This window comes from Nomascus leucogenys, chromosome 12 (assembly GCF_006542625.1).
Source record: "Nomascus leucogenys isolate Asia chromosome 12, Asia_NLE_v1, whole genome shotgun sequence".
In the NCBI taxonomy this organism is placed as follows: domain Eukaryota; kingdom Metazoa; phylum Chordata; class Mammalia; order Primates; family Hylobatidae; genus Nomascus; species Nomascus leucogenys.
Window position 1 is genome coordinate 102,854,225 of NC_044392.1, and position 25,854 is coordinate 102,880,078.

At 38.2% G+C, this 25,854-nt stretch overlaps 1 protein-coding gene across 8 annotated transcripts in view; it reads left to right on the forward strand.

The window, feature by feature from the left end:
• The window catches only part of PTGER3 (prostaglandin E receptor 3), a 198,409-nt gene that overhangs the window by 85,489 nt on the left and 87,066 nt on the right, over positions 1–25,854 (forward strand). For 4 of the 8 annotated variants that reach the window (XM_003260191.2, XM_003260190.3, XM_030823139.1 and 1 more), the window contains one exon: positions 15,596–15,622. The exons of 2 other annotated variants lie outside the window; for them this stretch is intronic. In XM_003260191.2, coding sequence (XP_003260239.1) covers positions 15,596–15,622 — 27 coding nt within the window. Of the gene's footprint in view, positions 1–15,595; positions 15,623–16,328; positions 16,959–25,854 lie in introns of those variants that run through there. 2 more of the 8 variants (XM_003260193.3, XM_012500502.2) reach the window with 1 other exon arrangement.

Consider the following 25,854-nt stretch of genomic DNA (forward strand, 5'->3'; position numbering starts at 1 on the left):
GTTAGTGGTTGTTGTCATTTCACGTTAAATTTTCCTGGTTTAAAAATGTCTACATCCAGGGAGAATAATCACAAGAAATGCTTTTTGTTTGTTTGTTTGTTTGTTTTTAAGACCGAGTCTCATTCTGTTGCCCAGGCTGGAGTGCAATGGCGTGATCTCGGGTCACTGCAACTTTGGCCTCCCCAGTTCAAGCGATTCTCCTGCCTCAGCCTCCTGAGTAGCTGAGATTACAGGCATCCACCACCACTCCCAGCTAATTTTTGTATTTTTAGTAGAGACTGGGTTTCACCATGTTGGCCGGGCTGGTCTCGAACTCCTAACCTTATGTGATCCACTCGCCTCAACCCCCCAAAGTGCTGGGATTACAGGTGTGAGCCACCATGCCCAGCCCACATGAAGTTTTACATAGCACGTTTATTAAAGGTTTTTTGTTAAAGTAATAAGTAACAAAATAATTAGAAAAGTTAGAAAAATAATGACTATTTGGCAAAGATATTTCTCATCTCATACAATGAGAAATATCTTTGTCCAATTAGTTTAAAATCTGATGTAGAGAAACTATATATTTATATATACATATCTGTATATATATATGATACTTTAAAAATAGACTTTAGTTTTTAGAGTAGTTTTAGTTTCACAGCACAATTGAGCAGGTGCAGAGAACATTTTTGTTTACAGTCTGGACAAATGTATCCATTGTGTACTAAATTCATTGAAAATAATGTTATGTTATATGTGTACTCAAATATTCTGGGTTGTAATTCAGCAAAACACTGGTTTTTAATAAGTACCTTCATCTTCATTTTCGTCATTTTCAATAAACACAAATTCTCGTCATTATGCAACAAGGTTATAATAAAGATAGAACTAACCCTCAAAATAAAGTAAGACCCTTAAGAACTTTGCCGAAAGAAAAAAAAAAGTTACTTGTGAAGAACTGATGCTTGATCTACAGTTTTATTGTAATTATAGTAACTACTGTAAAGTTCTGTGGGATACGTATGTGAAACAAACATAGAACATTAATATGCTTTAAGTTGGCTGTATAGACGTGAGTCCTGACTATGCATATAATATATTCCACGTACTTTTAAACTTACAGCTTTTGCATTGGAAGAAATGAACTGCTGCCTACTCCAGCCCCCATCGTATTGCAGCATTAGTGCTTTCATTCGGCATTAGTGCAACCCAGCATCAAAGAAAACAAGCAAACAAACAAAAAACTCAGCTGTGCTGTTCCCGAGAGTGGTTGGACCAGGGTAATGTGGTCCATGGTCCATGGTCCATGCCAAGCCATGCCGAGATCTGTTAGCCAGGGATAGGTAAGAGAACAGAGAATATTGTGTTTAGAAGCTTTGGCTTCTGTCAGAAGGTATATTTATCTAAGTTCTCCCAAGGAGGGGAGAGAAAAGTAGACTCATTATCTTTTACATAATAAAATATATCCACAGAATATATGAAAATTCAGACAGAGTTGACTTGGGTCTGTGTTTTTAGTATCTATAAGAACAATTTTCAAAAATTAAATAAATAATGAAATAAAAGTTATAAGGAAATCAGAGAAACTAAGAGAAAAAGTTTTTCAACATTCTCAGTAATTGGAAGCACATTTCAAAGAAATCTGTTCTTAAGATAATTGTCACTATGCAGGTATCTTAAGGATCTGTATAAAACATACACTTATTATATTTTTAGTCATGACTACAGAAGTGTTTAATTGCCATCCTAAAAATATCTGTCCTCATATTTTTCATTAATCCAGGCTTTTACTATTTTATTAATACAAAATATTTCTAGAATCATCCTAGATTTTCTACAGTTTTATTTTCATTATCTGAATTTTTTTTTACTTTAAAATAATTTGTGCAAGATATATTTTTAAAATCTTCTGTATCTTTATTTAAATATTCAACCACACTGTAAGCTATTGTGGGCAGGACTTAAAGCACCTACAGAGAACCTATAGAGCCTAGCACAGTCAGTACTAAGCACATAGAAATTACTCAATAAAAACGTGATGAATAGTCTCGGTGGACCAGACTGTAATATAAATGAATGATGCCTAAGACAAGTAGGTGATATCACACTGTGAGTAATGGTGGCATTTAGTTGGCAGTTGATTCTCTATTTACATTTCTTTTTTGATATTATGCCATTTTGGCCAGTCTTATTTAAGTAGTACAAGTAAGTCTTTTTTTAGACTTCTTGAAGAAAACATCTGTATTTTTTTTAACATGGCATGACTGCTGTTAAGAAAAAATGTAAATTAGTTCAATCATTGTGGAAGACAGTATAGCAATTCCTCAAGGATCTAGAACCAGAAATACCATTTGACCCAGTAATCCTATTACTGGGTATATGCCCCCAAAATAGAAATCATTCCACTATAAAGACACATGAACATGTATGTTTATTGCAGCACTATTTAAAATAGCAAAGACATGGAACCAACACAAATGCCCATTAGTGATAGCCTGGATAAAGAAAATATGGTACATATACACCGTGGAATACTATGCAGTCATAAAAGGGAATGAGATCATGTCTTTTGCAGGGACATGAATGAAGCTGGAAGCCATCATCTTCAGCAAACTAACACAGGAACAGAAAACCAAACACCACATGTTCTCACTCATAAGTGGGAGCTGAACATTGAGAACGCATGGACACAGAGGAGGAAACAACACACACAGGGCTTGTTGGGGGCTTGGGGGTGAGGGGAGGGAACTTAGAGGATGGGTCAATAGGTGCAGCAAACCACCATGGCACATGTACACCTGTGTAACAAACCTGCACGTTTTGTGCATGCACCCTGTTTTTTTTTTTAAGAAGAAATAAAGAAAAAATGTAAACAATGAAAAAATAGATAAATATAAGCCTGCATATTAAATAACTTCTTTTTTATATTCATTTTTTAAAATTTTTTATTTCTATAGGTTTTGGGGGAACAAGTGTTATTTGGTTACATGGGTAAGTTCTTTAGTGGTGATTTGTGAGATTTTGGTGAACCCATCACCCGAGCAGTGTACACTGAAATAACTTATGTTAGCCAGCTATCTAATTTCTTACCTTGGCAGAAGAGCTGAATTTTAACTTTACACCTACAGGCAGATGAAGGTATTGCAGAAGATATATAGCCTGAACAATAAAATGAACATAATTTGCACACATGATAACAGGAGAAAATATAAATTTTATTACTTCTTTGAGCAAAGTATAGTGTTCTCTTCACAGAAATAAGTACACCAGAGCCTTAGTAAATGAATAACAGTTTTCAGTCTATTTCCAGATAAAAGTTGGTGATTGCTAATTATGGCTTTAATCAGTTTATTGATTTAACATAAAACTCAAATGCTAAATCTATTTAGAGGCATTGGAATTACATAAGAAATACTTGTGGAGCATTACTTTGAGAAAGTAGTAAAAAATAAAATTCCAAGTACATGTCAAAAACCTGAGAACTTAAGGAACAAGCTCTGAAATCCTATGGTCCTGGAAAAGCAGAAGAAAATACACACTAAACCACAGAACAATGAAAAATACAGGATAAAGCAAAAGTAAAGCAGAGAGGAATGTAAATTTGTCACAAAACAGGACAAAGGATAATTTAATAAGAGGTGCTCCATAAACACTTGCTACTTGTTGTGGTGGTGGTAGGGAGATGCTGCTGCTTTGTGGTGTTGGTAAAGAATAAGACATAGGTATTCAAGTAAAATTAGCTAACTGTCATACTAAGTATGGAGGGAATGGGGAAAAGATAGTAATATAGTCTTAAAAAAAACTTTTGAAAAAGGAATGAAAATAAAGGATTGAGTTAATCTCCTTTCTATGTATCTAATCATCCTGTAAGTTACATTAGTTCTACAAGTATTACTCAATTCTGCCCCTCCGTCTTTGCTGGCGTGGTCTACATCTAGGTCTCCATCATTTCCCATCTGCATTGCTTCAGTAACAGGTGTCTTTCTTCTGGTCTTGGCCCCTCCATCCATTTTCCACACCTGCTGCTAGAGTTATATTTTGTTAATAAAATGAAAATCTGTTTTTTTTTTCTTTTTTAAACATCTTTAATATTTTCCTGTGACTTTTAGGATAAAGTTAAAACAACTAAACTTAGTCCACAGAGCTTTCTACAACCTAGTTCCTGCAAGGCTCTGATTTTTTTTACATCCACCTGGATTTACAGCAGTGCCTACCCGCTCTCTCATGTCTCTGTGCTTTTCATATGCTGTTCTATCTACACTGGATACTCCCTTCTCCCTTTCTCTATGTGACTAACCCTCACTCATCTTTCATATTTCAACTGAAGTACCACTTCAAGAAACCTCCTTCCTTTAGAAAACATTTTTCTGTGTTTAATTTGTTGGTTTATTTGTCCATCTTCTTTGCTATCCAAGATGGGAACCATATTTCTCACTTCCACATCTGGCGTGTCTATCACAGTGTATGGCATAGAGCCGGTACAAACAAATTCTTGCTGGAGAAAGAAAGAACAGAAAGAAAATATGCAACAATCAACTATGAAAGTTTGAACAAAAATAATAATTCAAGATGGAAACCATCCTTTGGTTACTTAAAACCGGTAATTAGTCACATTTCTGAATAACTGCTTGGTATCGTTTGGCTGTGTCCCTACCCAAATCTCATCTTGAATTGTAGCTCCCATAATTCCCACCTGTCATGGGAGGGACCCACTGGGAAGTAATTGAATCATGGGGTGGGTCTTTCCTGTCTGTTCTCATGATAGTGAATACATCTCACAAGATCTGATGGTTTTATAAAGGGGAGTTCCCCTGCACATGCTGTCTTTCCTGCTGCCATGTAAGACATGACTTTGCTCCTCATTCACCTTCCACCATGATTATGAGGCCTCCTCAGCTATGTGGAGCTGTGAGTCAATTGAACCTCTTTCCTTTATAGATTGCCCATTTTAGCTATGTTTTTGTTGGCAGCATGGAAACAGACTGATACAGTAAATTGAGCGTTGCTGTAAATGGCATCTGAGAATGTGGAAACAACTTTGGAACTGGGTGATAGGTAGAGGTTGAAACCGTGTGCAGGGCTCAGAAGATAGGAAAATGTGGGAAAGTTTGGAACTTCCTAGAGAATTGGAGGGCTCAGAGGACAACGATGTGGGAAAGTATGGAACTTCCTAGAGACTTATTGAATGGATGGAGCAAAATGCTGATGGTGACGTGGACAATGAAGTCCAGGCTGACATGGTCTCAGATGGAGATAAGGAACTTGTTGGGAACTGGAACAAAGGTGACTCTTGCTGTGCTTTAGCAAAGAGACTGGTGGCTTTTAGCCTCTGCCTTAGATATATGTGGAACTTTGAACTTGAGAGAGATGCTTTGGGATATCTGGTGGAAGAAATTTCTAGGTAGCAAAACGTTCAAGACGAAGTGAAGCATTAAAGTTTGGAAAATTTGCAGCCTGACCAGGCAATAGAAAAGAAAAACCCATTTTCTGGGGAGAAATTCAAGCCTGCGTCAGAAATTTGCATAAGTAACCAGGAGCCCAATGTGAATCACCAAGACAATGGAAAAAATGTCTCCAGGGCATGTTGGAGACCTTCCTGGCAGCCCCTCCATCGCAGGCCTGGAGGCTTAGGAGGGATAAAATGGATTCCTGGGCCCCCCTGCTGTGTGCAGCCTAGGGGCTTGGCACCCTGCGGCTGCTCCAGCCATGGCTAGAGGGAGCCAAGGTACCATTCAGGCAGTGGCTTTGGAGGGTGCAGGCCCTGGCCCTTGGCAGCTTCCACATGGTGTTGGGCCTGCAGGTACACAGAGGCCAGAAATTGAAGTTTGGGTGCCTCTTCCTGGATTTCAGAGGATGTGTGCAGATGCCTGGATATCCAGAGATTTGCTGCAGGGTTAGGGCCCTCATGGAGAGCCTCTGCTAGGGCAGTATGGAGGGGAGATGTGAGGTTGGAACCCCTATGCAGAGTCCCCACTGAGACACTGCCTAGTAGAGCCATGGGAGAAGGGCTGCCATCCTGCAGACCCCAGAATGTGGATCTGCCAAAGGCCTGTGTGGTGTGCCTGGAAAAGCCTTAGATACTCAATACCAGCCCATGAAATCAGTCAGGAGGGGGGCTGTACCCTGCAAAGCCAGAGGGACAGAGCTGTCCCAGATTATGAGAACTCACCTTTTGCATCGGCCTGACCTGGACATGAGACATGGAGTCAAAGATCATTTTGGAGCTTTAAGATTTGACTGTCTCACTGAAATTCATACTTGCATGGGGCCTGTAGCCCCTCCGTTTTGGCCAATTTCCCCCATGTGGAATAGCTGTATTTACCAAATGCCTGTACCCCCGTTGTATCTAGGAAGTAATTAACTTGGTTTTGATTTTACAGGCTCATAGGCACAACGGACTTGCCTTGTCTCAGATGAGACTTTGGACTGCAGACTTCTGAGTTAATGCTGAAATGAGTTAAGACTTTGGGGGAGTGTTGGGAAGGCATGATTGGTTTTGAAATGTGAGGGCATAAATTTGGGAGGGGTCAAGAGTAGAGTGATATGATCTGGCTGCGTCCCCACCCAAATCTCATATTGAATTGTAGCTCCCATAATTCCCATGTGTTGTGGGAGGGACCTGAGGGGAGGTAATCGAATCATGGGGGAAGGTCTTTCCTGTTCTGTTCTCATGATGGTGAATAAGTCTCATGAGATCTGATGGTTTTATAAAGGGGAATTCCCTTGCACACACTCTCTTGCTGCCACCATGTAAGACATGAATTTGCTCCTCATTCACCTTCCACCATGAAGTGTGAGGCTTCCCCAGACATATGGAACTGTGAGTCAATTGAACCTCTTTTTTTTTTTTGTAGATTGCCCAGTCTCAGGTATGACTTTGTTGGCAGTGAGGGAACAGACTAATATACTGCCCAGTTGATGGCTTTCCTGTAACAGACAGAGCTAATTTTACATTTAGAATCAAAGCACACAGAGTCCTGTTGAGATAGCAAACAAAACTAAGGATGATTGTTGTAACCACACAGAGTCCTGTTGAGATAGCAAACAAAACTAAGAATGATTATTGTAACCTTTTCTCACTTGGTAGAATTTAAACACAATCTTGGAAACTCCAGGAAAAATAACAAATGAAAATGTTGCTCTCAAACCTGACCCTGCATTTCTTCAAAAGTAGAATAGAGTCATCCTGGAGGAGCAGCTCAGGCTTCTAAGTTGGGTAGCTGTGGGTTTGAATCCTGACTGATAGTAGGCAGTTGTATAATCTTCAAGACTGTATATCTGATCTTGTTTAGCCTCGGTTTTCTTATTTGTCAAATAGAGTAACATCTACTTGCAGTGCTGCTGCAAAAATTAGAGCTAAACTGTGTCAGGTCACTATTTTTAGAATCATTACAAATCCCCAGAGGGCAAAGATGGTCCAAAGAAAGCCATTTACAGGATGCCTCAACTTCGAGTTTGTGGCTGGAATTTGGATCTAAGAGATAGGAATTATGTGTTCCCAAAAGCAGCAGATGGGCATGATAGGGCCCTAAGCAATTTTACTACGATCCTTTTGTAAATCTCTAATTGTTCTCTAAAGAGTTAACTTCAATTATCATTAGCCATCTGCTGAACCAATGGGATTTCCTCTGCAAGTGCCAGCAAGAATATTCCTGCCAAATAAAGAGAACGTTCTTTTGAAATAAAACTTGTAGAGCATAACTCACACGTAAATACTTTCAAAGTTAAGAGGAAACAGCCTGAGGCTAGAGCCACCATTAATATTCAGAGCAAAATATGCATGTTATATGATAAGAAAGAGTGAAAGATAAGCAGAGAATTACCAGTGAAGGCTACATCATCTGAGTTTGTTTCAGAGTGGCCTCTGGACGACATCATGATACCAGGGCCAGCTGGGATTAAGGAAGACTATCTCCCAAGGCACCTGTTCATAAAGAGAAAAAGCAGGGTACTGTGGTCAGCCAATGGGATCAGAAAATTCAAGGTACAGAACCTAGTACTTGTGCTACTCTTAGCTCATCACATAGCTACTGCCATATCGCAAAATTCACTGGAACCAAGTGGAAAAACGACAGATGCTAAAAAAAAAAAAAAGGAATTTACAGAGATTTGATGTAGCATTTTCCAAACTCGCCTAATCATATTAATCAGGCAGGGATTGTTGAAATAGAAAATTCTAGGCGCTTCCCTGGAGGTTGAGTCAGAAAGTCTGGCATGGGGCCGAGGATTTTGCATTTTTTTAAACCTTCCAGGTGATTCTTCTCATCAGGCAGGTTTGACATTGATATAGTCCAGTGGTTCTGAAAGTATTGCCCCCAGATCAGCAGCATCAGCGTTACCTGGGAACTTGTTAAAAATGCAAGTTTTTAGGCCCCACTCCAGACCTATGAATTGGCGACTATGGGGTGGAGTGGGAAGAGGGGACAGCAATCTGTGTTTTAGAAGCCCTCTGGTGATTCTCATCCCTACTAAAGTTTGAGAACTACATTTGTCAAATGTGGCCCAGAGAGCTGGAAGTGGGGAGTGTAGCCACTGATTAGGAAATTCTCCTGGCCCAAATTCTCCAAGGACTAAGAAGGTCATGACTTAAATCCAGATACTAACTGTTGCTTTTCCCTTGACTTCAGTATCTCCTTTTCTATTTTCTAAGGAGCAGTTTAATTGTGTGGCCCTTTTAAAATTTCCCACTGATCAAGGCCAATCCCCTTTCTCCTTGATAGCAAGGATTCTTTATTATTTTCCTCCTTGATCCTCTTGCTTCTTTGCTCCCATCTTAAAGACATTGGTAGAATGACATTGGTAGTAAGGTTGAAGCTCACATTTCTGTCAAATGTCTTTTAATATTGGAATGTATCCAGAGATCTGTTACAATATTTTTTAATGGAAAGTTTTAGCAGATCTTGTCCTCTTTACCAAGCCTCACTTTTTTTTTTTTTTTTCACGTTTTGGAAGGGCAAGGCAATGCTTAAAGATATTATCCGTTTTCAAAATGGTCATCATTTTGAAGGCTAGATTCTGGCATCAATGATATGCAAATATTCCCACTTAGTGTACAGAAGCAGAAATAAAAAGAGAGTCACTAATCAGCTAATGAGACAATTTTCTGGCACAACTGTGAAGGAAGTGTATTAGTGTTATTTTCTTAGGGTTGCCATCATGAAACACCACATGCTGAGTGGTTTAAGCAACAGAAATTTATTACCTCACAGTTCTGGAGGCTGGAAGTCCAGGATCAAGGTGTTGGCACTGTTGGTTTCTTCCATGAGCTGTGAGGGAAAAACCCGCTCCATCCCTTTCTTATAGCTTCTGCTAGCAAGCTTTGGGGTTTCTTGGCTTGTAGATGCATACCCATCTATGTCTTTAGGTTCACATAGTGTTCTCCCTGAGTGTGTTTGTTCCCACTTTTTAAAGAACACCAGTCATATTGATTTAGGGGCCCATCCTACCTCATCTTAACTAGTTGTATCTACAATGACCTTATTTTCAAATAAGGTCACATTAGATACCAGGAATTAGGACTTCAATATATGAATTTGAAAGGGGGTGACAAAATCGATTTATAACAAGAAGGGTTGGTAGAGGGAGGAAACCAAATCTAAACTCCAAAATCATAAAGACCTGACATGATGTTGTCTATGGGACTTAAAGTGTTTAAAAACTGAATAAAAGTCTCAATGACACATGTCAGCCCTGGCTACAATTAAGAATCTATAAAACATAGATGAAAAAAATTGAAGAGGGGCTGGGCATAGTGGCTCATGCCTGTAATCTCAGCACTTTGGGAAGCTGAGGCAGGCAGATCATTCGAGGTCAGGAGTTCAAAACCAACCTTGCCAATATGGTGAAACCCCATCTCTACTAAAAGTACAAAAATTAGTCAAGCATGGTGGTGGGTGCCTGTAATCCCAGCTACTCGGGAAGCTGAGGCAGGAGAATCATAGAATCATTTGAGCCGGGAGGTGGAGGTTGCAGTGAGCTGAGATCTTGCCACGGCACTCCAGCAGCCTGGGCAACAGAGTGAGACTCCATCTCAAAAAAAAAAAAAAAAAAAAATTGAAGAGGACACAAATAAATTGAAAGATATTCTATGTTCATGGATTGGAGAAAATAATCATTAAAATTTCCATATTACCCCAATCTACAGATTCAATGCAATTCTTATCAAAATACTAGTGACATTCCTCATGGAAATAGAAAAAACAATTTTAAAATTTATACGGAACCACAGAAGACCCAGATAGCCACAGCAATTCTAAGCAAAAAAGACAAAGCTAGATGCATCACACTATCTGACTTCAAAATATACTACAAAGCTCTAGTAACCAACGCAGAATAATACTGGCGTAAAAATAGACAGATAAATGGAATAGAGAACCAAGAAATAAATTCACGCATTTACAGCCAACTGATTTTTGACAAAGATGCCAAGAACACACATTGGGGAAAGGACAATCTCTTCAATAAATTGTGCTGAAAAAAATGGATAGCCACATGCAGAAGCATGAAACTAGACCCCCATCTCTCACAATATACAAAAATCAACTCTAAATGGATTAAAGACTTAAACATAAGATCCAGACTATGAAACTACTACAGCAAAAGATAGAGGAAATGCTTCATGAAACTGAACTGGGAAAGGGTTTTTTGAATAAAACTTCAAAAGCACTGGCAACAAAAGCTAAAACAGACAAATGAGATTACATAAAACTAAAAAGCTTCTGCACAGCAAAGGAAATAATCAATGAAGTGAAAAGAAAATCCACAGAATGAGAGAAATATTTGCAAACTATGTATCTGATAATAAGTTAATATCCTGATTATATAAAAAACTCAAACAACTCAATGGCCAAAACCCCAAAAGTCAGATAAAAAATGGCAAAATACCTGAATAGACATTTTTTCACAAGAATACATACAAATAACCAACAGATATATTAAAAAATGCAAAACTTCACTAATCACCTGAGGAATGCACATCAAAACCATAATGATATCACCTCACCACAGTTAAAATAGCTTTTTTCAAAAAGACAAACAAATGCTGGCAAAAGAAAGGGAACTCTTATACACGATTGGCGGAAATATAAAGTAATACAGCCATTATGGAAAACAGTATAAAGGTTCCTTTAAATACTATAAATAGACTACCATTTGATCTAGCGAGCTCATTACTGGGCATATATCAAAGAAAATGAAATCAGTGTGTTGATGATACATCTGCACACCCATGTTTATTATAGTGCTATTCACAGTAGTCAAGATACGGAATGAACCTAGATGACCATCTACAGATGAATGGATTAAAAAGTGTTATACACACACACACACACACACACGCACACACTCAATAGAATACCATTTAACCATAACACAGAATGAAATTTTGTCATTTGAAGCAACATAAATGAACCTGGAGGACATTATATTAAGTGAAATAAGCTAGACACAGAAAGACAAACACTGCATAATCTCACTCATGTGAAATCTAAAAACATTGATTTCATAGAAATGGAGAGTAAAATAGTGGCTACCAAAGGCTGGAAGGGGGGACAACAAAAGGTTCATCAATTGCTACAACGTTAAATTGTACAGGAAGAATAAGTTTTGGTGTTGTATTACACAACACGGTGACTGTAGAAAAATAACATTGTACTACATATTCAAGATAGCTAGAAGAGAAGATTTTGAAGGTTGTCACCACAAAGAAATGTCTAAAATGATGGATATGACAACTACTCCAATTTGATCATTACACTATGTATATGTGCCTCGAAACATCACATTTTATCCCAGAAATATGTAATATTATTGTGTCAATTATAAATTTAAAAATAAATTTTAAAAAGGAAGAGAATTCAAAAGTGGTCAGATTTCTGACCCTGTATTATCTGGAAGTTTTCCCTGCAAAAAAATAAATAGTGCAAAGTTTTTAAAGCACATGGTGGGAAAGATATTTATGTTGTTCATAATGGATTTTAAATGATCAAATTAAATGAAAGTCAAATTGCTCTATGTATACTGGAGAGGACGAACTGTTGTAGGAATGCCTGCAGTTACGTTATCAACTCAGGTTGACTTCACTGCTTTGAATAGTCCCATTTCGCCCTGTAGTTTCCAAATCAGAACAATATACTCATATATACTCATTTAGGGGTTGAAGTTTGAAAGGAAATCAGATGATGCCCATTTAAAAGATGATTAAGATTTACATAATTCTTTGGACAAGGGGACATTCGAATAGATGTATGATGTTATTACTGAAAACAGAGGGTAATGGTTGTCTCACTGTTGCCTTCTTCACTTAGACTTTCTTATTTGGAGATTTTAATTTACGATTCTGTCCTGTACAGAGACAAACCTTCACAAGAATATAACGAACAGCTTTACTTCTATTATTATTATTATTATTATTAAGACAGAGTCTTGTTCTGTCACCTAGGCTGAAGTGCAGTGGCAAAATCTCGGCTCACAGCAACCTCCACCTCCCTGGCTCAAGCGATTCTCCTGCCTCAACCTCCCGAGTAGCTGGGATTACAGGCATGGGCCACCACACCTGGCTAATTTTTGTATTTTTTAGTCGAGATGGGGTTTCACCATGTTGGCCAGGCTGTTCTCGAACCCCTGGCCTCAAGTGATCTGCCCACTTCCGCTTCCCAAAGTGTCAGGATTACAGGTGTGAGCCACCACGCCCAGCCTATATTTATTAATAAAAGTTTTATCTTGAGTTTGGGTCAACTGCCTCTGCTGGTCTCTTAACCCCATAGTCCAGTTGTTGGCACCAATTCATCTTGGTGCTTTGGAAGCCTCTAAAGGCAGTTCATGATCATTCAGAACATTGTTTATTGTTGTTTCTAATGCACGTATTGTTAGTCTTATCCTGACCTTTACATTGTGCCAGTAAAATTCCATTGATTGTACTTTTTCATTTCATCACTGTATTTGTGTACCCACGCCCCACTTTTTAAAGAAAAAAATCGTGTTTGAAAGACATGTACTTGTGTTCTAAGAAGTGATGCAATGTTTTTGGAAAAAAAAAATGAAACTTTAAGCATATTTCTAAAGTTCTTTTTGGATCAACATTTCTTGCTGTGTTTTCCCAGTTATGGTGGTATGTGACAAACACCCGGCTGATACTAATCTGGTACACAGCTGAACAAATCATTTTCTTAAAATGGTTCCCCCAAAAGGCTAATTATAAATATAAATGCCTGTAATTACTTAGAGTACCTGTCCATATACAAATTATTATAGGAAATACAGAGGGAACTGCATTCGTATGATCCACTTAACAACATTCACGATCTCCTGTAATGAATTCACACTTCAACTTCATTCAGACTTCGAAATTACACAAGAAATTAACTCTTTCTCATGGTGGAGATAGCTGCCCAAACCTGTAATGGCTCTCCTCTGCGGTGAAGTTGGAAATAGCTACTTGAGATGCCATGGACAGCCACAGTCCAGTTAAGATCAATCCCAGACTGGGTGTTGAAAAATTTCTTTAGGTCTTTCAGGTTTACATTAGGCATCTGGTCGGTTGTCTAAAAAATAGATGTATAATTGTGCATAGTGGTGGGATTAGTGGCCCTAGAATAAATTTCTGTAACGATTCCACCCTTGAATGACTGATAAAATCAAATAGGGCCAAATATATTTCAAGCAAAAAGTTCTGCTATGAGAACTAATGACCAATTTCTAGTGATATTATCAGAAGTTTTATAAATGTTTTTTTATTTCCTGTATTTCTACTGGGGAAAGAGAATAAGGGCAGGATGTATAACTCCAAGTGCTTCCGATCTCTACTAACAGAACAATATTGGATCATGCAGAGAAGGGACATGTCTCCAGCTGATTTTAGTGTTTTTCCTAGGATTTTTTCCCCTCTCTCCCTTCCTCCTTGTCTTCCTTCCCTTCTTCCTTTCCTCCATCTTTCTTCTCTGTCTCTCACTTTCTCTCTTTGAATACTTACTAAGTGAATAAAATCCACTTGATTGTGCATTACTTGGGAATAAGAATCAGGTTATTTCTAGAATGATGAGAATCTATCTGATGCAAAGAGAAAAGGGAAGTAAATGTTTTAAAGTTTATAATCTATAAGTGCTTTATATCCACTGTGTCATGTAATAGCCACCACCTTTCTGTGAGATTGTTGTTATAAACTTTCATTTCAGAGATAAGAAGCTTGAGGCTCATCTCTAAATTATGGCTTAATTAACTTACTTCCTCAAGGCCCATAGATTTATGTGGTGTTATTAGAATTCAAACTCAAGTTTGTCTGGCTACAAATTCTGTATTTCCACTGTAAGTTTCAAAATATTTTCAGTGTTTACAACTGACTGCAAATAGATTGATGTTAGAAATTATGTTAGCCATAAGAAAATAATTATAGTTTCTTAAAGAAATGATGAGACTAAAAGCTTCCTTCCCTATTCTCTTCTCTCTTTTTTCATATAGGTAGAGATTAAAATTCTCTGAAACTGTGGGTATTATTTTAGCCAGAAGACATGACAATATAGAATACCTTACTTTAATTTCATTTTCAGTAGTATATTTGTAGTTTCTTTTTTTAACCGTCATGTGTTTTTTCTTCCTTTTAGTTGTTGAATGTAGAAAACAGAATTTCAAATTCCCAACTATGTAATAACAAAAAAAATTTGTATTACGTGATAGCAAAATGCCGTCAAGAGACACTATTGAATTTGCTTTCTCACACAGAGAAAACTGTAACAGTGAAAGGGGAAAAAAGGATATTAGACTTGAAATCAGAGGTACTGGTTTTGGAATACAGACTCTTCCACCTATCATATACGCGAATGTGGGTAAATGATTTAAAAGCTTTAAGCTTCAGTTCCATCATCTGTGACAAAGATCTTAATGCTCGTTTGTAGGACTGCTGTGAGGATTAATATGAGGAGACTATGTTAAGACTGAACATTTTTAAGAGTAATGCCGACATACAGCACTAGTACTGCCAGTCCCCACTCCTGACCCCACAGAAGATCCTGCCAAACTATAATGGTAGTCTTTCCAGCAGATCTGGACAGCTTCACAAAATGAAGCCTCATAAAAGTCTTTTATAAAGACTGCTCCAATAGACCTGCCTAGGTTAGTGGACCTAACAAGTGGGCATAATTAAGCAAGATAGATCCTCTTGGCCAGCCTGGGTTCAGGTGAGAGATATCCACTGCCTTTTTCCACCTAAGGCCTAAAATACTAAGTTGGAGCTTTAGCCCCTTAACTTAATTCTTGTTAAAATGCAACTATCTTAGTGAGTGATTTCTATATACTTTCCTGGGAGCAGCCTGTGACAGGGGAGTGGGAATGGGACAGGGAAAGCATGAGTTGAATACAGAAGAGACAGAAAGGCATGTCTATGACTAGGAGATGCTTGGTAGGCAGAACCGAGGGGATGAATGACAGTGTTCCCCATTTCTAGTCTCTTCAGATTCAGCCATGCCTATGTGGTTTACCTTTTGCTACACTTTTAGTCTATTTACCATTACCCCTCACAGAAATAGCTATTTTCATTGAACATCATCTGTGGTTTAGCATCCTGCTAGGAACTTTGCGTATTAAATTATAGCAAACTTATACTGTTATTACTCTTTTTCAGATGAGAAAAAGAAGACTCAGAGAGCAAGTAAGTTGCAAAGATAGTATTAAAACTTGTTGCATTTGAATCCAAATCTCTTCACTTTCTGCCAACTGTACTGTTTGTCCTATTTCCTTAAATTGAAAGTTCGTATTTTCCTTCCTATCAAGAATGTGAAGGAACCTATCCCAGTCACAAAGATTAGATTATATAGTAGCAGCAGCAGCAACAACAACAACAACAAATCCCCAAATCTTAGCATTTAAAAATGACAAAAGGTCTTTGCCCCCATATAACATGTCTGTTGGGGATCAGCTGTGCGGACTTGGCACATTGTCCTCATCAGAGACTCAGGCTATTGGAGGCTTCAAGCATAGCTAGACTCCACAGCACACAGAAGGGAAGAATTGTACGGCAGCTCTTAAATACTGCCAGAGCAAGTATTATGTGATGCCAACCTAAAGAATTATGGTTGTTCCTTTGTATCCACAGGGGATTAGTTACATGACCACCTCCCCCATACCAAAACCCCAGGATGCTCAAATCCCTTATGTAAATTAGAGTAGTATTTGCATATAACCTATGCACATCCTCCTGCACATTTTAAATAATCTCTGGATTACTTATAATACCTAATACAATGTAAATGTTGTATAAATAGTGATTATACTGTATCGCCTTTTTATTTGTATTATTTTTATTGTCATATTGTTATTTTTTATTTTCTTTTCTCAATATTTTGATCTGTGGTTAGTTAATCTGCAGTTTGCAGAACCCCCAGATACAGAGGGCAACTGCACATTGTGGGCAAGTACAAACCTATCGTGTGCTGGAACAGAGGAGAAATGGAGGGACTTGAGAGCAGCGTTCATGTACACACCAGAATCTCAGCAGTAAAGACAGAGTAACAGTGAAGAAAATAACGACAGGAGTCCTGTGTTTTAAAAAAGCAAGCTCCTCCAGCTGAGTCTGTGACTCTAATCCCTGCTTATTTTGAGCACTTTCCATGTGTTGATTGACTTGGAAAGGTGGGAGATTACCAGGAAGCCAGGTCATTTGGGCAAACATGGGCATATTTTTAGCAAGGCTGAACAAACTGGTTGGTCACTCGAACTACCCAATTTAGACTTATGGTAAGAATAGCACATGGTTCAGAATTGCCAAGACTGCTGCTTTAGTCAACAGAAATTTTTTCATATGCATGCTGGTAATGCAGTGCATCTCTGGAAGAAATGCAAGACTATTTTAACATTTGGTCCAGAAGAAATATGTAAAGGGTGTTTGTAGAATTTGGTGCCCTCCTCAGTGACATAAAGTTATGGGTTTGTGAATTGAAAATCTGTAATTTGTTCAAGTTATTAAAACACATTCTAATTCAAAATCATTAGACTGGCAAAAAACTTCCACTTTTAGGACTCTATAAAACACACATCAACCTTGAATTAACAAAGCTAGGAAGTGTGATGTAGTAGAAGGGGCTTTAGGGAAGGCAGGGTTCATAACCCCATCATGAAGTTACTTACTACAAGAACTTTAATTAATTCTGAATCTTTCAGACCATTTCTCATCTATTATGTGAGAATATTAATAAGTAAATGTGGCAAGTACTGTTGACTCTACCTTCAAAATGTATCTTGTACTATTCACTTCTGTCCATCTCTAAAACTCCTAATTCAGGCAAAACTAATTTCTCAGCTAGACCACCACACCCGCTCCTAATACTTCTCCTCTTGCCCCCACCAGCCCACTCATTATTCAGCAGGCATAAGGATCTCTCCTGCCCCAGGTTCTTTGCACATGCTGCCCCACTCTTCTCCCTACTTCCTACATGCCACAGCTCTGTTTCTTCCTTTGGTTAACAGCTTAAGTACTTTCTTGAAGCGTTTTTTCTTGATATTCCTATCTACAGTAGATATCTCTATTATTTACTATCTCAGCTCATTTGTTTCCTTCATGGCGCCTGTCCTATTTAGTAATTTGTTTCTGTTTGTTTGTCTACCTTTTTGTTTTCTACATTAGAATATGAGTTTCCCAAGGGCAGAGACAGGCTTTGTCTTGTCTGTCCTTTAATCTACCAAGCACAGAGCGTGGCACATTGGAGGTGCTAAGGAAATATTTGTGTAATGAGTGAAAGAATTGCTGTGAGGAATATATGAGTTAATTAAGTGCATCTTTAGGTACCTGGGTAGTGCTCAGTTAATATTGTTATTCTTTTCCTTTTCTTTACCAGTGCTGCCCAATCAATCGCCTTCTTCTACTCCATATATTTCCCTGCTGAAGGTATACTAGCATGTTTCCCCATCATATGCAAATACCCTAGAAATCTAAACTAAAAGGCAAAGATATTGAAGTACAGGGAACAGAAGAAATTGCTCTTGACTTTGATGCATTGCTCTTTTAATACATCTGTGTTTTTGTGAATTATGCACTGAAACTCTTACGTGACCTTTCCTACAACAAATTTAGAGGTTTGTAATTAGCAAACAAGTGTTTGTTTCTTATGATTTCTTTCTATAGGTTATACAGTATCTCTGTTTGTCTTGAACAATGGGTTAAAAATAATTTTAATACTTTATTGTTATTTTCTTTTATTATTCGAAAATGGGTGGAAAAATGAAGATGTAAAAATGCAGAAAGTAGTTATGAAAAGTTAGGGAAGGAACAGTAGAGTTAAGACAAAGGTAAAATTAATTAAGAATGCAATCGATGGTTAGCATTTAGTTTCTATTGGACACATTAAAATTAAACTGATTAATAGTGTCTTCATTTACAAAGGAAGCAAGAAAGTTTAAAGAATAGCATGAAAGCCTGCACAGTGTTACGCACTAAAAAAAAAAAAAAAAAAAAAAAAAAAAAAAAAAAAAAAAAAAAAAAAAAAAAAAAAAAAAAAAAAAAAAAAAAAAAAAAAAAAAAAAAAAAAAAAAAAAAAAAAAAAAAAAAAAAAAAAAAAAAAAAAAAAAAAAAAAAAAAAAAAAAAAAAAAAAAAAAAAAAAAAAAAAAAAAAAAAAATGAAATGGCTGCACAGTGGCTTACGCCTGTAATTCCAGCACTTTGGGGGCCGAGGCAGGCAGATTACTTGAGGTCAGGGGCTTTAGACCAGCCTGGTCAACATGGTGAAACCCCATCTCTACAAAACAACAACAGCCACAACAAAAATGAAAATTAGCCAGGCGTGGTGGTGGGTTCCTGTAGTCCCAGCTACTCAGGAGGCAGAGGTGAGAGAATGGCTTGAACCTGGGAGGTGGAGGTTGCAGTGAGCCAAGATCATCCTGGGCGACAGAGCAAGACTTTGTCTTAAAAAAAAAAAAAAAAAATAGATGAAGAAGAATAGCATGAAATGCTAGAATTTATTGGGTATTATATCAAAAAGGAGAGGCATATTTATGAAATTTAAATCAGTTTTAGCTCTCTGTAGAACAGAATCCCCACTCTAAAATACATTATCTCTTGCATATTTGACTTTCTTATGTTTTTAGTCTGATTTTGTTTGAAAGTAGTGGATCGCCAATACAGCTTGCTCCTTTTTCCCCTGAAAGGTGAGCAAACCCACCCTGTAATTTACTTATGAGAAACTTGTGACCCAGTGAGGTGAAGGAATTAGTCCTACTGGAATGCCTCCATTCTTTGTAATCAGTTGCCTGAATTATTTTAGAGCCTGTTTATTTTAAAGGAATCTTTCATAGCTCTGGCAAAAATTTATTTATAAATGGCTTTGAGTTTGGGGTAGAAAATATTAACTATTAGACAGCTGATTGTTCTAGATGCGCAAGAAGTAAGGCACTCAGGATGTCCTCAACTTTGTTTTCCCCTTGGTTGGTTAATCCCTCCATATGCAATAGGTTGTTTACTTCAATCTGTTTCTCGTTGAAGACCACTGAAAGTTAGTCCATGGAGATCACAATCTGTACCTTCTGAAATAACTCTAACAAATCAAGTTTAAAATTTTCCTGACCCTTCTTCATGCCTTCCTTCACTCCTTAACTCCTGCCAGTATGTGCTGGGAATTTGCCTCTGGACTTTGCCACATTTACTCTTTAGATTTGTTATGTCCCACATTAACTGAACTTTGCCATATTCTTAATGTTGATCTGGATTTGCAGAGGCGGTTTTGGAGTTCTGCCCATATTCCCAGCGTCTAATCCCCAGCAAGCCTATCTCTGTTTTCCTCCACTATCCACTGCCTTACATTAAATTACCATTATGCTAGCTACATTTCAAGTTCTTGGTAGCCACGTGTAACTACTGGTAATCATATTGGACAGGATAGAAAGTTGTATTGAATAGTGCTGCCCTAGAGTATCTAGACCTTCACCTACCTGTGCTAGCGTCAGTATCTCTCTCTATAGATGAAATATCTGAGCAACACAAACTAGAATGCCTCAAGTGTTCATAAAATCATTTGGCAAGTTATGTCTCAGTAAAAATGTCCTTGATGTTGTTTTCTTTGTAGTTAATGATGCATTTCATTGCTTTCCAAACTCTTTCACAAGGCTTACAAAATCCATCACGACCTTTACCATTTGTCTGACTTCACTATTTCTCTTTCCCTTGAACTGTACTCTTTTGAACTATTTTACATTTCTTGACTCCAAGTCTAAACCTGCTACTCCTTCTGTCTAGAATATTCTTCCTTTCCTGTTCAGTGTCTCAAGTATTCTCTGGTGCTATGGGACACTTTAAGAGGAGGAGCTTAATCCCTTTGGACAACTTAGAGATGTGGAATTAATTTAATGCTGCTTGATGATTTCTATCATTCAACATCAGAAAGCAATTTAGGGCACAGGCAATGTGAAACTGCATTTTGTACACAGAAAATTATGAAATACTAAATTTCTTAAGGGAGGAGAACTTAACCTCAGAAACTTAGATTGTTCCTATTGTTTTATAAGAAACAAATCTTTTGTATATTTATCTGTAGATGTGTGTTTGGGTATGTAACTCCCTTCTGCCGCATAAACTTTTCCCAACACTCCTTTACCCCATCCCTGAAGAGACAATGGAGGAGAGAATGGAGGAGCTCTGTGAATAAAATGCAAACTGTATTTGAATCCAGTCCAATATTTAACCCAAAGAAAATATTTTAATACCAGCCAGAACTTTTGAGAAGTATGCTCTAATTCATCCTTCCTTTTTCTTTATGACGTCTGTCTAGAGGGAACATTTGTGGAAGAGACTCATCCACAGAGAGAGTAGGGTTGGCAGAAGCAGTGCAGCTCACAGATAGGCTGTGGTCCTTCCTGTAAGGCAGCACCTGAGCTCTATCTAGTCAGAAACATTTAGAGAGAACAGGCTGAGTTGCAGCAGAGAATGACAAAGAGTTGGACCATCCCCATTAAAGATACTTCCTAGTACTATTATGTTTTTGTTTGTTTGTTTGTTTTGTTTTTGTGAGACAGAGTTTCACTCTTGTTGCCCAGGCTGGAGTACAACCACAAAATCTCAGCTCACCACAACCTCCGCCTCCTGGGTTCAAGCAGTTCTCCTGCCTTAGCCTCCCAAGTAGCTGGGATTACAGGCATGTGCCACCACACTCGGCTAATTTTGTATTTTTAGTAGAGACGGGGTTTCTCCATGTTGGTCAGGCTGGTCTTGAACTCCCAATCTCAGGTGATCTGCCCACCTCGGCCTCCCAAAGTGCTGGAATTACAGGCGTGAGTTACCGTGCTCGGCCATATTATTATAATATCTTCAGCTAATATATTTGAATGAATGTCAAACATGGGCTGGCACTTCACCTGTATAGCTTTTTCACTGCCTTTCCCTGTTCTTCCTTTGTCCATGTTTGGGGTGCAGAGACCAGGGTAGAGATCTCTTCAGGAAATGTGTTTACTTAATGACAATAAGCTACAAGGGGCCTTTTCTGATACTTTTACTCAAGACTTGACAATTGAACCTGATGTATATGCTTCAGACTAATAAGAAAATGAAAAGAAAATTTGTGATGTTTTAAAAGACACCTATAGTTGCAATATCATCCTGAAAATGCAGTAACTATGATGATTTCCCAAATTCCATTCAATAGATCCCAATTTGACCAAGATCAGAATATTCAATTAAACTTTCAGGCACTTAAAGCAAGAACTCACAATCTTCATCAAGCCAAGAATGTACACCCATCTGAGAAACTATTCACAATTCAGACGAAATGACTCTGGTCATTTTTCTTTTCAGTTATTGCAAAATCTGCTTCACTGAAACATGCCCATCTGTTTCTGTATAATTAAAAAATATCTTGTACAAGTAATGAAGTACATGAAATCAAACACACTTGCTAAACTAATGGCATATGGAGTTATTATGCACGTGAGACTCAAGTCTCAGTGATTAGATTATGCCTCTCCACTTCCATTATGACTGCAAATTGGTATGCAGCCATTTTCAAATTAGTGACTGTATTAGTTCGCAGCCTGCTGTAAAGATCTGCCTGAGACTGGGTAAATTATAAAGGAAAGAGGTTTAATTGACTCACAGTTCCGCAGAGCTGGGGAAGCCTCAGGAAACTTACAATTCTGGTGGAAGGGGAAGCAAACACATCCGTATTCACATGGTGGCAGGAAGGAGAAGTGCAGAGCAAAGCAGGGTGGGGAAAAGCCCCTTATAAAACCATCAGATCTCATGAGACCTCACTCACTATCATGAGACCAGCATGGAGGTAACCACCGCCATGATTCAGTTACCTCCCACTGGTTCCCTACCATGTATAATTCAAGCAGAGATTTGGGTGGGGACACAGCCAAAGCATATCAATGGCAACATATAAAGCTCAAAGGCTCATGTCTAGTTTTGCAGAGTGTTGGTTTTATATGATAGCAGTTACTGTCCCTATGCAGTGAAGTGTGATACAGGCTCTTTCTAAGGCATTACAGGAAACCTCTACCATTTCATCACACTCACTATGCTAAAAGCCATGATGAAATCCATGACTGTGCTCTCTAGCACTTAATAATGTTTTGATTACTACAAATAATTTATTTTTTTACATTTTGTTTCTTAGGATTCCCAGGCACAAACACCCATACATCCTATCAAAACAAAACAAACCATAGCACATATACGTAAACACTTTTAGAACATGTACACATAGATAAACGAGTGTATAGAATGTAACAAAGTTTCTAAACCATATCACAGTGCTTATTTTAGTTGCCAGTACTCAACAATGATTCAAGAAATTCAGACCCCAACAGCATTAATGTCTCAGCAATGTAACCTGAAACTCAGCAACCCAAATCTACAGTAGTGGGAAAGCCTGAGTTTGTGCGTTGTCCAATGTGAAGGTTAATTTGAATTATTTTTCCAGACATATGGAGCTCTCCTTTACTTTCAGAAAAAGAGAGAAAGAAAAAGTTGTTGCACACCTACTGTATTAGTCCATTTTTACACTGCTGAAAAAGACATACCCAACCAAGACTGGGAAGAAAAAGAGGTTTAATGGGACTTACAGTTCCACATGGCTGAGGAGATGTCAGAATTATGATGGGAGCTGAAAGGCACTTCTTACATGGTGGTGGCAAGAGAAGATGCGGAGGAAGCAAAAGCAGAAACGCCTGATCAACCCATCATATCTTGTGAGGCTTATTCACTATCATAAGACTAGCACGGGAAAGACCAGCCCCCATGATTCAATTACCTCCCACTGGGTCCCTCCTACAACATGTGGGAATTCTGGGAGATGCAATTCAAGTTGAAATTTGGGTGGGGACACAGCCAAACTGTATCACCTACTTTAGCTTAAACATGGTGTTACTCGATATGTCCACAGAAGTTACCATGTTTAATTTTAACAATGACCCTGAGAGTAAGAATTTTTATCCCTATTTTTACTGATGAGGAAAACTAAGGCATAGAACAGATCACTGACTTCCCCAAGAACACAGTGCTGAGGCTGAGATATAAACCTAGTCCTGGAACTCTTGAGTTTATTCCTTTTCTAATGTACCATGCTATCCCAGGTCACTGAAAACCTACTTACATAGTTACTGCACCTGGAATTGTATAACCCTGCTCAAGGACATGCAGGGGCAAATCAACCAGCAAAAATAAAGTATAGCAGAACCGGGAACATAAGACCTGTGAGCATGCATATCTGATTCCTGGAACGCAAATGGTCAGGACCCCAGCCAAATGAACTGAAGGTTAGTTCTGGGCCACAGTCCAGTTGGAAATAGAAGTGTCAAATAGAAAACCTATAGCAGAAGTCCTGGTAGGCACACTGTGCCAGTTGAGTGGACTATTGGAGATCATTTTGGTGTGGTGGGTCCATGAACACCCAGGGCCTACCAGATACACCAGCTTTACAGCAACGGACTAACTAATTCCAGACTCTGCAGACTGGCTTTACTATATGCCTGCCTGTTAAGTTGTGTAAGATGATTTATGCCAATTATCTCAATGAAACCTCACCACAGCAGGAGGAAGCAAGATTATTTTATTACTTGCCATAGTTTAATATGGCAGGTTAAGTAGTGGTAAAGAGCATGCACTGTAGAACCAAGTTTCCTGGGTCTGTCTTCTGGTTCTTACCGATTCTGTTATCACCTCTTTGGGGAAATTGGCTTAACTCTGTCTGTGACCCACTTCATTTGTAAACTGGGAGTGAGATCTAGTGCTCAAGTTTTCAGCTTTCCAAGAGTATAAAGAGCTTCAAATGGGGCCTGGCTCAGGAAATTGCTAGGCAAGTGTATGATAAATAAAGGAGAAAACTAAGTAACTTGCGTAAATTCGTAAAAGTGATATGTGCTGGGGCTGGGACTTAAATCCAGAGATATCTGACTCTGCAAGTGAGGGACCTCAGGGACTTCACCTCTGAGGGGACTAGGGAAAGCAGACATCAACACAATCCCAAGAGTCCTCTTATTTTCTCTCTTATCCTATATTGGCTACCATTTCAATGGAAGTCATGAAGTTACTAAAAGTAATTTCAGAATCTCCTTTGCATAAGGCCCTTTCCAATGTTAGCTGTGCACTTAAAATATTTAACTTTGCATTACTGAATCCACCTCCATCTCACTTCAATACTATTTTGCATTCTCTGGTTCCTGAGGAAATCACAGTAATGGGCCCTAGGCAAAAATTTTAGGTTAGAGTATGAAGAACCCTATTGAGTTGATGCACATCAGAAATGCCTTCTCCAAAATAAGAAATATGCTTTCAATTTACATCATAAAATGAGATTTCTTAAAAAGTTAAAGGTTTTCTTGATGCACTTCCTTAAACTAGTATTTCAAAAGATAAAAACAGCTTTTCTCTGTTAAGAAGGAATGGCTGCTTTATGAGTGTTTTCTTCTTAACTTGACATGAAGCAAATTTAAGCAATATATAGCTAGATCTGTTCAGTCTCACCAATACATGAGAAAGTAAATTTTCATAAAAAAAAGTTACCTGTGCCAAATCAAGTCCTATTAGGTTGTATAAGATCTGTTATCCCATGACTCCGAGTCCTTGGAATGCATCCCAGTTCAGTCTAGTAGAGTTACTTTCTCTGGATTTCATATGCATAGACTACGCTTGGTAGACAGAGACACCGTGTGAATTCGAAAGCAGGTATTTTCAAACAAAAGCCATGACTGACAGTTCTAAATGAGAGCAAAATCTCCCGTGTTCCTTTTCACAAAACTGCAAAGCTGTAAGAACAACACGGGTGTGTTTTGGTGCATTTTCTTGGATCAGCTTCTGTCTCACTGTTACTAGTCTCTCCAAGTTCGAAGAGGCCATGTTTAGTCTGTTTTTCAACTCAGAAAATATAAGAATTATATCATGAAGTGATGTAATATGTATAACAGTAGGGAAATTAAGCAAAACTTTTGAAGTCAATCAATCCCCTGTGGGTTCAAATAGTTCCTCAGCCACTAGCTAACTACAGGACTTTAATCAAGTTATTCAAGCTCCCCAACAGATTAGAGTAGAAACAATCTGGAGACTTGGAGGCCTCTCAGGAGGCTCCTGCACTGGTTCGGATGAGAAGTTCTCTTTAGAATGGAGATACTACAATGAAGAGGGAAAATCTACTGAGGATTTGGCCTTTGGGAAGCAAATATTCTGATTGGCTCTGGTGGCAAGGACTCAAAACCCTTTTTACCTAATTTCTCGGATGAAAATCCACTGGTTATAGAGCACGGAGTTAGTATTTCTGATGAAGAGGTAAGGCTATAAAAAGACATATCCACAAATGGCACAATAGGTAGCATTTTTCATCTTCATTCAGTCTCAGCAGAAAGTTCTTGAGCATCCACTTATTTCAGATACAGGGTTAGGCATTCAATTTGGTGCTAGGTATACAT